The sequence below is a fragment of the Pongo pygmaeus genome, chromosome 2, assembly GCF_028885625.2.
Source record: "Pongo pygmaeus isolate AG05252 chromosome 2, NHGRI_mPonPyg2-v2.0_pri, whole genome shotgun sequence".
In the NCBI taxonomy this organism is placed as follows: domain Eukaryota; kingdom Metazoa; phylum Chordata; class Mammalia; order Primates; family Hominidae; genus Pongo; species Pongo pygmaeus.
The window spans coordinates 51,836,895-51,849,807 of record NC_085930.1 but is presented as its reverse complement, the minus strand read 5'-3'; the positions used below and the strand labels follow the sequence as shown (position 1 = coordinate 51,849,807).

At 41.9% G+C, this 12,913-nt stretch overlaps 1 protein-coding gene across 12 annotated transcripts in view; it reads left to right on the top strand.

The window, feature by feature from the left end:
- IGSF11 (immunoglobulin superfamily member 11) overlaps positions 1-12,913 on the top strand; it is a 301,378-nt gene that overhangs the window by 27,421 nt on the left and 261,044 nt on the right. For all 12 annotated transcript variants that reach the window (XR_008501405.1, XR_008501404.1, XR_008501408.1 and 9 more), the window contains one exon: positions 11,705-11,766. Coding sequence is in view for 7 of the 12 variants with exons in the window: in XM_054480095.2 (XP_054336070.1) it covers positions 11,718-11,766 (49 nt within the window). In the remaining 5 variants the exon portion in view is untranslated. The remainder of the gene's footprint in view (positions 1-11,704; positions 11,767-12,913) is intronic.

The following is a 12,913-nucleotide window of genomic DNA, read 5'->3' as shown; positions in this document are numbered from 1 at the left end:
TCTAGGTTTAGGAACTTCTCTGTTATTATCCCTTTGAGTGAACTTTCTATACCTATCTCTTTCTCTAGCTCCTCTTTAAGGCCAATAATGCTTAGATTTACCCTTTTGAAACTATTTTCTAGATTCTGTAGGTGTGCTTCATTATTTTTTATTCTTTTTTCTTTTTTCTCTTCTGACTGTATATTTTCAAATAGTCTGTCTTCAAGCTTACTAATTCTTTCTTCTGCTTGATTTATTCTGCCATTAAAAGGCTCTGATGACTATGTTGGCCAGGCTGGTCTTGAACTCAAAGGTCAGGAGTTTGAGACCAGCCTGGCCAATGCGGTGAAACCCCGTCTCTACTAAAAATATGAAAATTAGCCAGGCATGGTGGCCGGCACCTGTAATCCCAGCTACTTGGGAGGCTGAGGCATGAAAATCACTTGAACCCAGGAGGTGGAGGTTGCAGTGAGCCGAGATCACGTCATTGCACTCCAGACTGGGTGACAAGAAACTCTATCTTAAAAAAAAAAAAAAAAGGCTCTGATGTGTTTCTTAATATTTCAGTTTCATTTTTCAGCTCCAGAATGTATGGTTATTTTAATTATTTCAATCTCTTTGTTAAATTTATGTGATAGAATTCTGAATTCCTTCTCTATCTCTGTGATAGAATTCTGAATTCCTTCAAAGAAATCTTGAATTTCTTTGAGTTTCCTCAACACAGTTATTTTGAATTCTCCGTCTGAATAGTTACATATCTCTGTTTCTCCAGGATTGGTCCCTGGTGCCTTATTTAGCTTGTTTGTTGAGATCATGTTTTCCCAGATGGTGTTGATGCTTATAGATGCTCCTTGGCGTCTGGGCAGAAGGCTTAGGTATTTATTGTAGTCTTCACAGTCTGGGCCTATTTGTACCCATCCTTTTCAGAAAGGTTTTCCCTGTAATCAAAAGGATTTGGGTATTGTGACCTAAGCCATATCTACATTAGGGGGCACCTCGAGCTCAGTAACATTGTGGTTCTTGTAGAGTCATAGAGGTGCTACCTTGGAAGTCTTGGATAACATCCAGATGGATTCTCTGGATTACCAGGTAGAGACTCTAGTGCTCTTTTCTGTCTCCCAAACAGTCTCTCTCTCTCTCTCTCTCTGTGCTGAGCTTCCTGGAACTGGGAGTGGAAAGACAGAAGCACCCCTGTGGCCATCACCACTGGGACTGCTGCAGTGGGTCATATTTGAAGCCAATACCGCACTGGATCTTGCCCAAGGCTTGCTGTAATCACTCCCTCGCTACTGCTTATGTTCGCTCAAGGCCCTAGGGCTGTACAATCAGCAGGTGGCAAGTGGCAAAGCTAGTCAAGCTTGAGTTCTTGTCTTCAGGTCAGTGAGTTACCTCAGGTGCCAGGTGGGTCCAGAGATGTTGTCCAGGAACCAGGGACTGGAGTAAAAAACGTTAGAAATCTACTTGGTGTTCTCTTGTACTGCTGTTGAGCTGGCACTCAAACAACAGGACATAGTCCTTCCCATTCTTCCCACCTCTTTACACAGGCAAAGGAACCTGACCCTGTGGCCACTACCACCACAGGCCCACGGAGAGTACTGCCAGGCATCCACCAGTGTTCACTTAAGGTGCATGGGCTCTTCAGGAAGCTTGTGGTGAATGGTGCCAGGCTGGGACTCACTCTTCAGAGTAGTGGGCTTCCCTCTGGCCCAGCATGGGTTTAGAAATGCCATCCAAGAACCAAGGCCTGGAATCAGGATTCTTAAGAGCCCAACTGGTACTCTACCCCATTGTGGCTGAGCTGGTACCTGAGATGCAAGCCAAAGTTCCCTTTACTTTTCCCTCTGCTTTTCTCAAGGAGATGGAGCCTCTCACCATAGCCAGCACAGCCGGGAATATGCTGTGTCTCGCCTGAAGCCAGCATGGTTGAGAGTCTCCCCAAGACTCACAGAGTACTACTTGGGTATCACTGCTGGTTATTCAGTTCCCAAGGGCTTCTTAGTCAGCAGGTGATGGGACCTTCAAGGCAGTGGGTTCACTTCTGGCCTAGGGTATGTCTAGAAATGTCTGAGAGCTAGGGCCTCATGACTGCCCAGTGCCCCATCCTAGTGTCTGAGCTGGTACCCAAAATGCAAGACAAAATTCTCTCTTCTCCCAAGAGGAAGGATGGAGTTTCTTTTGGAACTGTGAGCTGTACAGCCTGCAGTTGGGTGAGGGGTGGTATGTGCATTCCCTTAGCTGCCCTGGCTGATATCTCAGTAGGTCATGTGCTCCCCCAGTCCACTGGCTCTGAGCCCAGCTTAGCACTAGGACTCACCTAGGAGTTGCAGTCCTTGTGGCCTAGACTTCGTTTCAAGTTTATTTAGGGCCCCAGTGCATTTCAGCCTACAGTGGCAAGACTTTCTTGAACTTAAGTTTTTTTGGGATGGGCAATTTCCCTCTGGCTAGGGCCAGTCCAAATGCTTTCTTTGTGGGCAGGCATCAGCGATATACAGTTTGCTTCTGTTTTCTTCTGTGAGAGGGCAGCACTGAGTTCAATGCAAAGTCCCAAAATTGCTGTGTTCTCTCTACCCAAGTGCACAGATTTTCCATGCCATGCAGCTGCTGCCAGGAGTTTGGGAAGGGGTAACATCAGCAATTCAAGACAGTCTTTCCTGCCCTTTTCAGTGCTTCTTTCAGAAATATGAAATTAAAATCAGGTACTATGTGGTGCTTACTTGATTTTTAGTTTTTATGAAGGTACTTTTTTGTGTAGATACTTGTTAAATTTGATGTTCCTACATGAGGGACAATTAGTGCAACCTTCTACTCCACCATCTTGCTTCACCTCTCTTCTTCATTTTTAAATGAGAGATTCTTTGGACAGAATTCTTAGTTGACTGTCATTTTCTTTTAACACTTTGAAGATCTTGTCCTACTGTCCTCTGGCCCCCATGGTTTCTTATAAGAAGTCAGCTATTAATCTTGTTGAGGATTCCCTGTACATGGTAAGTTGTTTTTCTCTTGCCACCCTCAGAATTCTCTCTTCGTGTTTGACTTTGTTCCATTTGACTTGAATATGTCTAGGTGGGAATCTCTGAGTTTGTTCTACTTGGAGTTCATTGAGCTTTTTGGATTTACAGACTCATTTATCTTTATCAACTCAGAGTTTTTAGTCACAAATTTTCTTTCAGTCCCATTCTCTTTTTCCTCTTTTTCTTGGGCCGCTATTATGCATATATGGTATACTTGGTAGTTTCTTGTATATCTCTGAGGCTCTGCTCCCCTTCTTTTCATTCTCTTTTCTTTCTTCTCCTCAGACTGAATGATTTCAGTTGACCTATCTTTAAATTTGATAATTCTTCTGCCTGCTCTAATCAGCTATTAAAACACTATAATACAGTTTTCATTTTAGTTATTGTACTTCTCAGCTGCAGAATTTTCATTTGGTTCCTCTTAATAATTTTTATCTCGTTATTCCTATCCTTTTGTTGGAATCTTTTAATGGAATTCCAAAAGCAGTCAAAGATGCTGGCTTTTGGCTTCTGCCAGTGAGCTGGAGAGGGAGGAGTCATGGGAATAGACCCAAGTTTAAAATATCACAGACAACCCTGATATTGTTTGGTTGTGTCCCCACCGAAATCTCATCTTGAATTCCCATGTGTTGTGGGAGGGACCTGGTAGGAGGTAATTGAATCATGGGGACAGGTCTTTCCTGTGCTGTTCTTGTGATAGTGAATAAGTCTCAGGAGATTTGATGATTTTAAAAAGAGGTGTTTCCCTGCACAAGCTCTCTTTGACTGCTGCCATCCATGTAAGATGTGACTTGCTCCTCCTTGCCTTCCTCCATGATTGTGAGGCTTCCCTGGCCATGTGGAAGTTTAAGTCCCTTAAACTCTTTTTCCTGTGTAAATTACCCAGTCTCAGGTATGTCTTCATCAGCAGCATGAAAATGGACTAATACAGTACATTGGTACCAGGAATGAGGTGCTGCTGAAAAGATACCCAAAAATGTGGAAGCGACTTTGGAACTGGGTAACAGGCAGAGGTTGGAAGAGTTTGGAGGGCTCAGAAGAAGACAGGAAAATGTGGGAAAGTTTGGAATCTTTTAGAGACTTGTTGAATGGCTTTGACCAAAATGCTGATAATGATATGGACAATGAAATCCAGGCTGAGATGGTCTCAGCTGGAGATGAGGAACTTGTTGGGAACTGGAGCAAAGGTGATTCTTGTTACGTTTTAGCAAAGAGACTGGTGGCATTTTGCCCCTGTCCTAGAGATTCTTGGAACTTTAATCTTGGGAGAGATGATTTAGGGGTATCTGGCAGAAGAACTTTCTAAGCAGCAAAGCATTCAAGAGATGACTTGGGTGCTGTCAAAGTCATTCAATTTTAAAAGAGAAACAGGGCATAAAAGTTTGGAAAATTTGCAGCCTGACAATGTGATAGAAAAGAAAATCCCGTTTTTTTTCTGAGCAGAAATTCAAGCTGGCTGCAGAAATTTGTGTAAGTAGTGAGGAGCAGAATGTTAATCATTAAGACAATGGGGAAAGTGTCTCCAGGGCATGTCAGAGACCTTTGTGGCAGCCCCTCTCATCACAGGCCTGGAGGCCTAGGAGGAAAAAATGGTTTTGTGGGCTGAGCCCAAGGTTCCTGTGCTGTGTGCAGCCTAGGGACTTGGTGCCTTGCATCTCAGCCACTCCAGCTGCGGCTGAAAGAGACCAAAGTTGAACTCAGGCCGTGGTTTCAGGGGGTGCAAGCCCCAAGCCTTGGCAACTTCCATGTGGTGTTGAGCCTGTGAGTGCACAGAAGTCAAGAATTGGGGTTTGGGAATCTCCACCTAGATTTCAGAGGATGTATGGAAATGCCTAGAAGTCCAGGAAGCAGTTTGCTGCAGGAATGGGGCCCTTTTGGAGAACCTCTGCTAGGGCAATGCAGAAGGGAGTGTGGGGTCAGAGCCTCCACACAGAGTCCCTACTGGGGCACTGCCAAGTGGAGCTGTGAGAAGAGGGCCACCATCCTCCAGACCCCAGAATGGTAGATCCACCAACAATTTGCACTGTGCACCTGGAAAAACCACAGACATTCAATGCCAGCCCGTGAAAGCAGCCAGGAAGGAAGCTATACCCTGGAAAGCCACAAGGGCAGAGCTGTCCAAGACCATGGGAACCCACCTTTTGCATCAGTGTGACCCAGATGTGAGACATGGAGTCATAGGAGATCATTTTGAAGCTTTAAGATTTGACTGCCCTGCTGGATTTTGGACTTGCATAGGGCCTATAGCCCCTTTGTTTTAGCCAATTTTTCCCATTTGGGATGGCAATATTTACCCAATTCCTGTACCCTCATTGTATCTAGGAAGTAACCAACTTGCCTGTGATTTTACAGGCTCATAGGTGGAAGGGACTAAGCTTGTCTCAGATGAAACTTTGGACTGTGGACTTTGGGTTAATGCTGAAATGAGTTAAGACTTTGGGGGACTGTTGGGAAGGCATGATTGGTTTTGAAATGTCTGGACATGCGATTTTGGAGGGACCAGGGGCAGAATTATATGGTTTGGCTGTGTCTCCACCCAAATCTCATCTTGAATTTCCACGTGTCGTGGGAGGGACCTGGTAGGAGATAATTGAATCATGGGGGCAGGTCTTTCCTGTGCTGTTCTTGTGATAGTGAATAAGTCTCAGGAGATCTGATGATTTTAAAAAGAGGTGTTTTCCTGCACAAGCTCTCTTTGCCTGCTGCCATCCATGTAAGACGTGAGTTGCTCCTCCTTGCCTTCCTTCATTATTGTGAGGCATCCCCAGCCCGTGGAACTATAAGTCCATTAAACCCCTTTTCCTGTATAAATTACCTAGTTTTGGGATATGTCTTTATCAGCACGATGAAAACAGACTAATACAACCCCCTCCCCCATCTTACCAAGATTCAGTAGTTTTTTTTTTTTTTTTGATAGATAACTTCCAGTTTGTGTTTTGACCTCCATGTGTAATCACCTGAGGGGTTCTTCCTGCCCATTGCATAAAGAGAGACCATGAAATTGTAGCAGAGAAAGAGTTTAATAGATATGAGGCTGGACATGTTATGTGGGAGATGAAGTTTGTACTCAAATCATCTCATCCAAAGCCCATATGTTAGGGGTTTTTCAAGGACAATTTGGGAAAAGGGGCAGGGGTGGCTAGGTACCAGGTGCTTGCTGCTGATTGGCTGGGGCATAGATGAAATCATGGAGGTTGAAGCTTTCCTCCTGCAGGCCAAATCACTTCTGGGTGGAGCTACAGGAGTGGGGTTGTTGGTTCAGGTAGAGCCATCAGGTCCAGGTGGAGACATGGGTGTCAGATATGCAAAAAATTCTGGAGAGATATCTCAAAAGGCCAATCTACCATAATGGTGTTATTTGCAAGAGTAATTGGTGAATTTGCATATCTTATAAACTCTGGAATAATATCTGCACCTTAGCAGGACTCAGGCTCCTCTCCTCCCTTTAGCCTGATGTCCTCCTATTAGCTTTACAAAAGCAGTTGAGTTTTGGGCAATATCTATTATCATTTAAACTGTAGCCTAAATGTCTTCCAAAGTTAGCATGGCCCAATATGCCAGGAATAATAAAGGAAAGGCAAGATGGAGGTTAGCTTAGCTTAGTTTACTGTAATAATTTTTTCACTGATATAACTTCTGCAAAGGTGATTTTACATATAGTGAAGAATTGGCTTATGTGATTATGAAGGTTGAGTAATATCGTGATCTTCTGTTTGCAAGTTGGAGACCTAGGACCTCCAGTGGTATAATTCCAGTCTGAGTTCAAAGGCCTGAGAACCAGGGGAGCCAGTGGTATAAATTCCAGTCCAAGAGCAAAAGACCAATATGTCAGCTCAAGCAGGCAGGCAGGAAAAAAAAGGGCAAATTCCTTTATCCTCTGCCTTTTTGTTCTGTTCAGGACCTCAGTGGATTGCATGATGCCCACCTGTATTGGGAAGGATAATTTACATTACTGAGTCCACCAATTCAAATGCTAATCTCATCTAGAAACACCCTTCCAGACACACCCAGAAATAATGTTTTATCTGAGCACTCTGTTGTGCAATTAAGTTGACAAACAAAATTAGCCATTACAGTTGTTTGGCTCATATTTTTATTGTTTAGAGGTAGAGTAAATTCACAAAGCTCCTCATTTTGTCATTTCAGAAGTAGGACCTTAATTATATAATCTTAAGACTTAAAATGTTTTGTTAAGGCTTTTGTGATAGCAAATAAAATTTTGCACCACTTTTATAAATTTTTGAGGGAATTAGCAGACACCAAATGGTAAACCACTGATTTTTTTATCACCTCGTTTTAGAAGATTATATAGATTGTACATTTCTCTATTTTTGGACATATGGGATTATATTAAATTAAAAAGCTTCACCGAAAAGGAAACAATCAACGAAGTGAAGAGACAACCCACAGAATGAGAGAAAATATTTGCAACTATTCATCTAACAAGAGATTAGTAACCAGATTATATAAGGGACCCAAACAACTCTATAGGAAAAAATCTGATAATGCAGTTAAAAATGGGCAAACAATCTGCATAGACATTTCTCAAAAGAAGACATACAAATGGCAAACAGGTATATGAAAAGGTGCTCAACATAATTGATCATCAGAGAAATGCAAATCAAAACTTCAATGAGATATCATCTCACCTCAGTTAAAATGGCTTTTATCCAAAAGACAGGCAATTAACAAATGCTGCCAAGGATGTGAGGAAAAGGGAACCCTTGTACCCTGTTGGTGGGACTGTAAATTAGTACACCTACTATGGAGAAAGGTTTGGAGGTTCCTCAAAAAAAGAAAAATAGAGCTACCTTATGATCCAGTAATCCCACTGCTAGGTATATACCCCAAAGCAAAGAAACCCAATGTATCAAAGAGATAGCTGCACTTTCAAGTTTATTGCAGCGCTATTTACAATAGCCAATATTTGGAAGCAACCTGAGGGATATGGTTTGGATTTGTGTCCTCACCCAAATTTCATATCGAATTGTAATCCCCAATGTTCAAGGAGGGACCTGGTGGAGATGATTGAATCATGGGGATGGGCTTCTTCCTTACTGTTCTTGTGATAGTGAGTGAAATCTGGTTATTTTAAAGTGTGTAGCATCTCCCCCTTTACTCTCTTCCTCCTGCTCCAGCCATGTAGGACATGTCTGCTTCCCCTTTGCCTTCCATCATGATTTAAGTTTCCTGAGGCCTCCCCAGCCATGTTTCCTGTACAGCCTATGGATCTGTGAGGCAATTAAACCTCTTCATAAATTACCCAGTGTTAGGTAGTTCTTGATAGCAATGCAAGAATGAACTAATACAGAAAATTGGTACCTAAGAGTGGGGCATTGCTATAAAGATACCTGAAAATGTGGAAGCAACTTTGAAACTGGGTAACAGGCAAAAGTTAGAACATTTGGGAGGGCTCAGAAAAAGACAGGAAGATGAGGGAAAGTTTGGAACTTCCTAGAGACTTGTTAAACTATTGTAACCAAAATGCTGATAGTGAAAAGGACAAGGAAGTCCAGCCTAAGGTGGTCTCAGAAGGAAATGAGGAACTTATTGGGAACTGTAGCAAAGATCACTTTCGTTATGTGTTATCAAAGAGGTTGGAGGCATTGTGCCCCTGCCCTAGGGATCTGTGGAACTTTGACCTTGAGAAGGATGATTTAGGGCATCTGGCAGAAGAAATTTCTAAGTGACAAAATGTTCAAGAGTGAACTGGCTACTTCTAGCAGCCTATGCTTATATTTGTGAGCAAAGAAATGACCTGGAATTAGAACTTATATTTAAAAGGGTAACAGAGTATAAAAGTTTGGAAAATTTGCAGCTTGGCCATGTGGCAAAAAGGAAAAACCCATTTTCTGGGGAGGAATTCAAGCTGGCTGCATAAATTTGCATAAATAAGGAGGAGCCAAATGTTAATAGCCAAGACAATGGGGAAAATGCCTTGAAGGCATTTTAGATACCTTTGCAGCAGCCCCTCCTATCACAGGCCTGGAGGCATAGGTTTCATGGGCCATGGGCTGGGCCCAGGGCCCTGCTGCCCTGTACAACATCGGGACACTGCTCCTTGCATCCTAGCTGCTCCAGCTCCAGCTGTAGCTAAAAGGGCCCCAGATATGTCTCAGGTCACTGCTTCAAAGGATGCAATCTGTAAGCCTTGGTGGTTTCCACATGGTGTTAAGCCTGTGGGTGTGCAGAGGGTAAGAGTGGAGGCTTGGGAACCTCCGCTTAGATTTTGGAGGATGTATGGAAATGCCTGGATATCCAAGCAGAAGTCTGCTGCAGGGGCAGAGCCCTCATGGAGAACCTCTACTAGGGCAGTGCAGAGGGGAAATGTGGAGTTCGAGACCCCACACAGAATCCCCACTGGGGCACTGCCTAGTGGAGCTGTGAGAAGAGGGTCACCATCCTCCACACCCCAGAATGGTAGATCCATTGATAGCTTGCACCATGTGCCTAGAAAAGCTGCAGGCACTCCACCCTAGCCTCTGAAAGCAGTCATGGGGACTGTACCTTGCAGAGCCACAGGGGTGGAGCTGCCTGAGGCCTTGGGAGTCCACCCATTGCATCAACATGGCCTGGATGTGAGACAGGGAATCAAAGGAGGTTATTTTGAAGCTTTAAGATTTAATGAGTGTCATCCTGGGTTTTGGACTTGCATGGGGCCTGTAGCCCCTTTGTTTTGGCCAATCTCTTCCTTTTGGAACAGGAGTATTTTTCCAATGCCCATATCCTCATTGTATCTTGTAAATAACTAACTGGTTTTGAGTTAGGGACTTGCCTTGTCTCAGATGAGACTTTGGACTGTGGACTTCTGAGTTAATGCTGGAATGAGTTAAGACTTTGGGGGACTATTGGGAAGGCATAATTGTATTTTGAAATGGAAGAAGAAAATGAGATTTGGGAGGGGCCAGGGGTGGAATGATACGGTTTGTATTTCTGTCCCCACCCAAATCTCATGTCAAATTATAATCCCCAGTGTTGGAGGAGGTGCCTGGTGGGATGTAATTGGATCATGGGGCAGACTTCTCTCTTGCTGTTCTCATGGTAGTGAGATCTGAGAGATCTCATGAGATATGATTGTTTAAAAGTGTGTAGCACCTCCGCCTTTGCTCTCTTCCTCCTTCTCTAGCCATGTAGGACATGTCTGCTTCCTCTTCACTTTCTGTCATGATTGTAAGTTTCCTGAGGCCTCCTCAGCCATGCTTTCTGTACATCCTGCAGAACTGTGAGCCAATTGAACCTCTTTTCTTTATAAATTACCCAAACTCAGGTAGTTCTTTATAGCAATGTGAGAATGGACTAATACACTGAGTGTTCATCAATAGATGAATGGATAAAGAAAATGCGGGACATATATACAATGGAGTACTATTCAGCCATAAAAAAGAATGAAGTCCTGTTATTTTTGACAACATGGATGGAACTGTAGGTCATTACGTCAGGTGAAGTAAACTAGGCAGAGAAAAGCAAATTTCTAACGTATTTGTGGGAGCTAGAAATGAAAACAATTGAATTTATGGAGATAGAGGGTATAAAAATGGTTACCAGAGGCTGGGAAGGGTAGTGGGAAGTTTGGGGGGAAATGGGGATGGTTAATGGGTACAAAAAATAGTTAGAAAGAATGAACAAAACCTATATTTGATAGTATAACTGGGTGACTATAGTCAATAATAATTTAATTGTATCCTTAAAAACAACTAAAAAAGTATAAATGGATTTTTTGAAACACAAAGGATAAACGCTTGAGGTGATGGATATGCCATCTACCATGATGTGATTATTGTACTGTATGCCTGTATCAAAATATATATCCCATAAATAAATCAAGAGGATGCAGGGAATTATGGCAGACATACCTCTTAACGTGGATCCTTAAATGTGTGATCCCTTTGCTCTATATATGTTTTGCATTCAATATGTTTGTAATATGACAAATAAATATGAGCCAATTTTTTGCCTCCCTGTAGAAAGGGATACAGAAAGCTTGTTGGTTGGGGTTCAAGCGAAGTATAAAAAAGAAAAGAACTATAATTTAATTTTTGGAGTAAGAAAGGGCAAAAAGGGACCTTAACTAAAGTGAGAGAGAATTTAGACCTATTTTGTGGCGGTAGGCCAAAGGAATCTAGGCTGAGAAAGACCTGGATATGGGCATTGGGAGTGCTCATCCAGACTGAGGAAGAAACCGGTAAATGCCATCTTGCAAGCTGAAGGACTTCATGTATGGTATGTGTGGTTTCCTAATCTGAAAGAGCTTGTAACTTTTTTACTCCTCACCGTTTATGTCAGAGGAGGTTTTAAATTACTGAAGAAAATTGGATAAGTGTGTTACTGCTCTGATAGGTTGTTGTAATTGATGCAGGTGACCTACTACAAGGAGTAATATAGGAGATAAAGAAAGTCAAGGTCTCTGGATGGTGGCAGCCATGATGGAAAAGTAGTATCCATTCTATTACCCTGATCCATGTTGATACAACTGCGGGTAATCCCATACAGATCTAGTCTGGGGTAGCTTTAGTTAATCCATTCTCCTATTAAAGTTTCCGTGTGATTAATTGGTCTGATGAAATGATTTCCCTCCTAATTATTTTGTTATGGCTCCAAATCCTGTACCCAAGAAGGTTTTCCTAAAATAAACTATTTAAAAATTTTAAAAAATGAAATTCATATAATGTTATCATGACATAAAGTCTCTCTTCCCCTGTTCTCATCTTCCTCAGGCAAGAAGAATAAATGTCTCTGGTGGAACTTTTGCTGTGGTGGAACTGCTTTTCTAGAACTGGTTAGTGACTTGACATTGGAAAAGTTTTATTACTACTAGTAGTTATTATCTGTTATGGCCTGGCTGAGTGAAAGGCTTTTTGTGATACTGACCTCTATGTATATTCTTCTACTACTAAAAAAAATCTTCCATTTTTAAATCCTGGGAAAAATCATTTTTTCTTTCAAAAAATATTTATTGAGCCCTTGCTATGTGTCAGGCACTGTGGATTCAATAAGAAATAAGACAGAATTCTTAACCTTGAGAATCCATATGCTGGAGGGTGACTCTGATAAGAAAATAAGCAATGCAATTATAACACACTGTGTTAAGAGCTATGATGGGAGAAGTATAAACAGCTATTGGTGCCTGTAGAAGAAGCACATAACCCAAAGCTGAAGGGTAAGGAGAAGTGACATAAATATAGCAAAATGTATAGTCAGTTTGTTGTTATAAGGCCTTTGGAGTGCTGGAGTTCAGTTGCAGCTACAACATTTACTAGTTCGGTTTCCTTATACAAGTTTCATAACCTTTTAAAGGTTCAGTTTTCTTATATTTAAAATAGGGACAATAATACCAGTCACTTCATTGGCTAGCTGTGAAAATAAATGAGTTAATACATAGAAATTGCTTAGCACAGTGCTTTTGTAAATAATAAAAAATGGAAGCTCATTATTACTATGCTGAGAGCTGAAGGGTTATTAAGATTTAAGAAGTGAATGGGAGTGATCAGTGTCAGGAGAAGCCTATTCCAGGCAAAGAGAAGAGCATATTACATGCTCGGAGGCAGAACAGATTACAGGGAGTTTGAATAACTAAAAGAAATTCAATATGTTGTAATATTGAGTGTGAAGGGGCTGGGTAATAATAGATGAGGCAGGAAAGGTAGACGGGACATATAGAGATGTTTAGCTTTTATTCCAAGAATATGCAGAGTCATCAAATGATTTCTTGCAGGGTATTGACACAATTAGACTTGCACTTTAGATCATGCTGGTTGTAATTGGGAAAAATGGATTGAGGAAGGGATTGGAAATTGGGCTACTAAGATGACCTTATTATAGAAATTTCTATTTTAAAAATGGCTAAGTAAAGACGGTACTGTCCTCCTATTCTCTCAGAAATCAACCCAAGGTAAGAACAAAAAACAGAAATGTAAATTTCATCT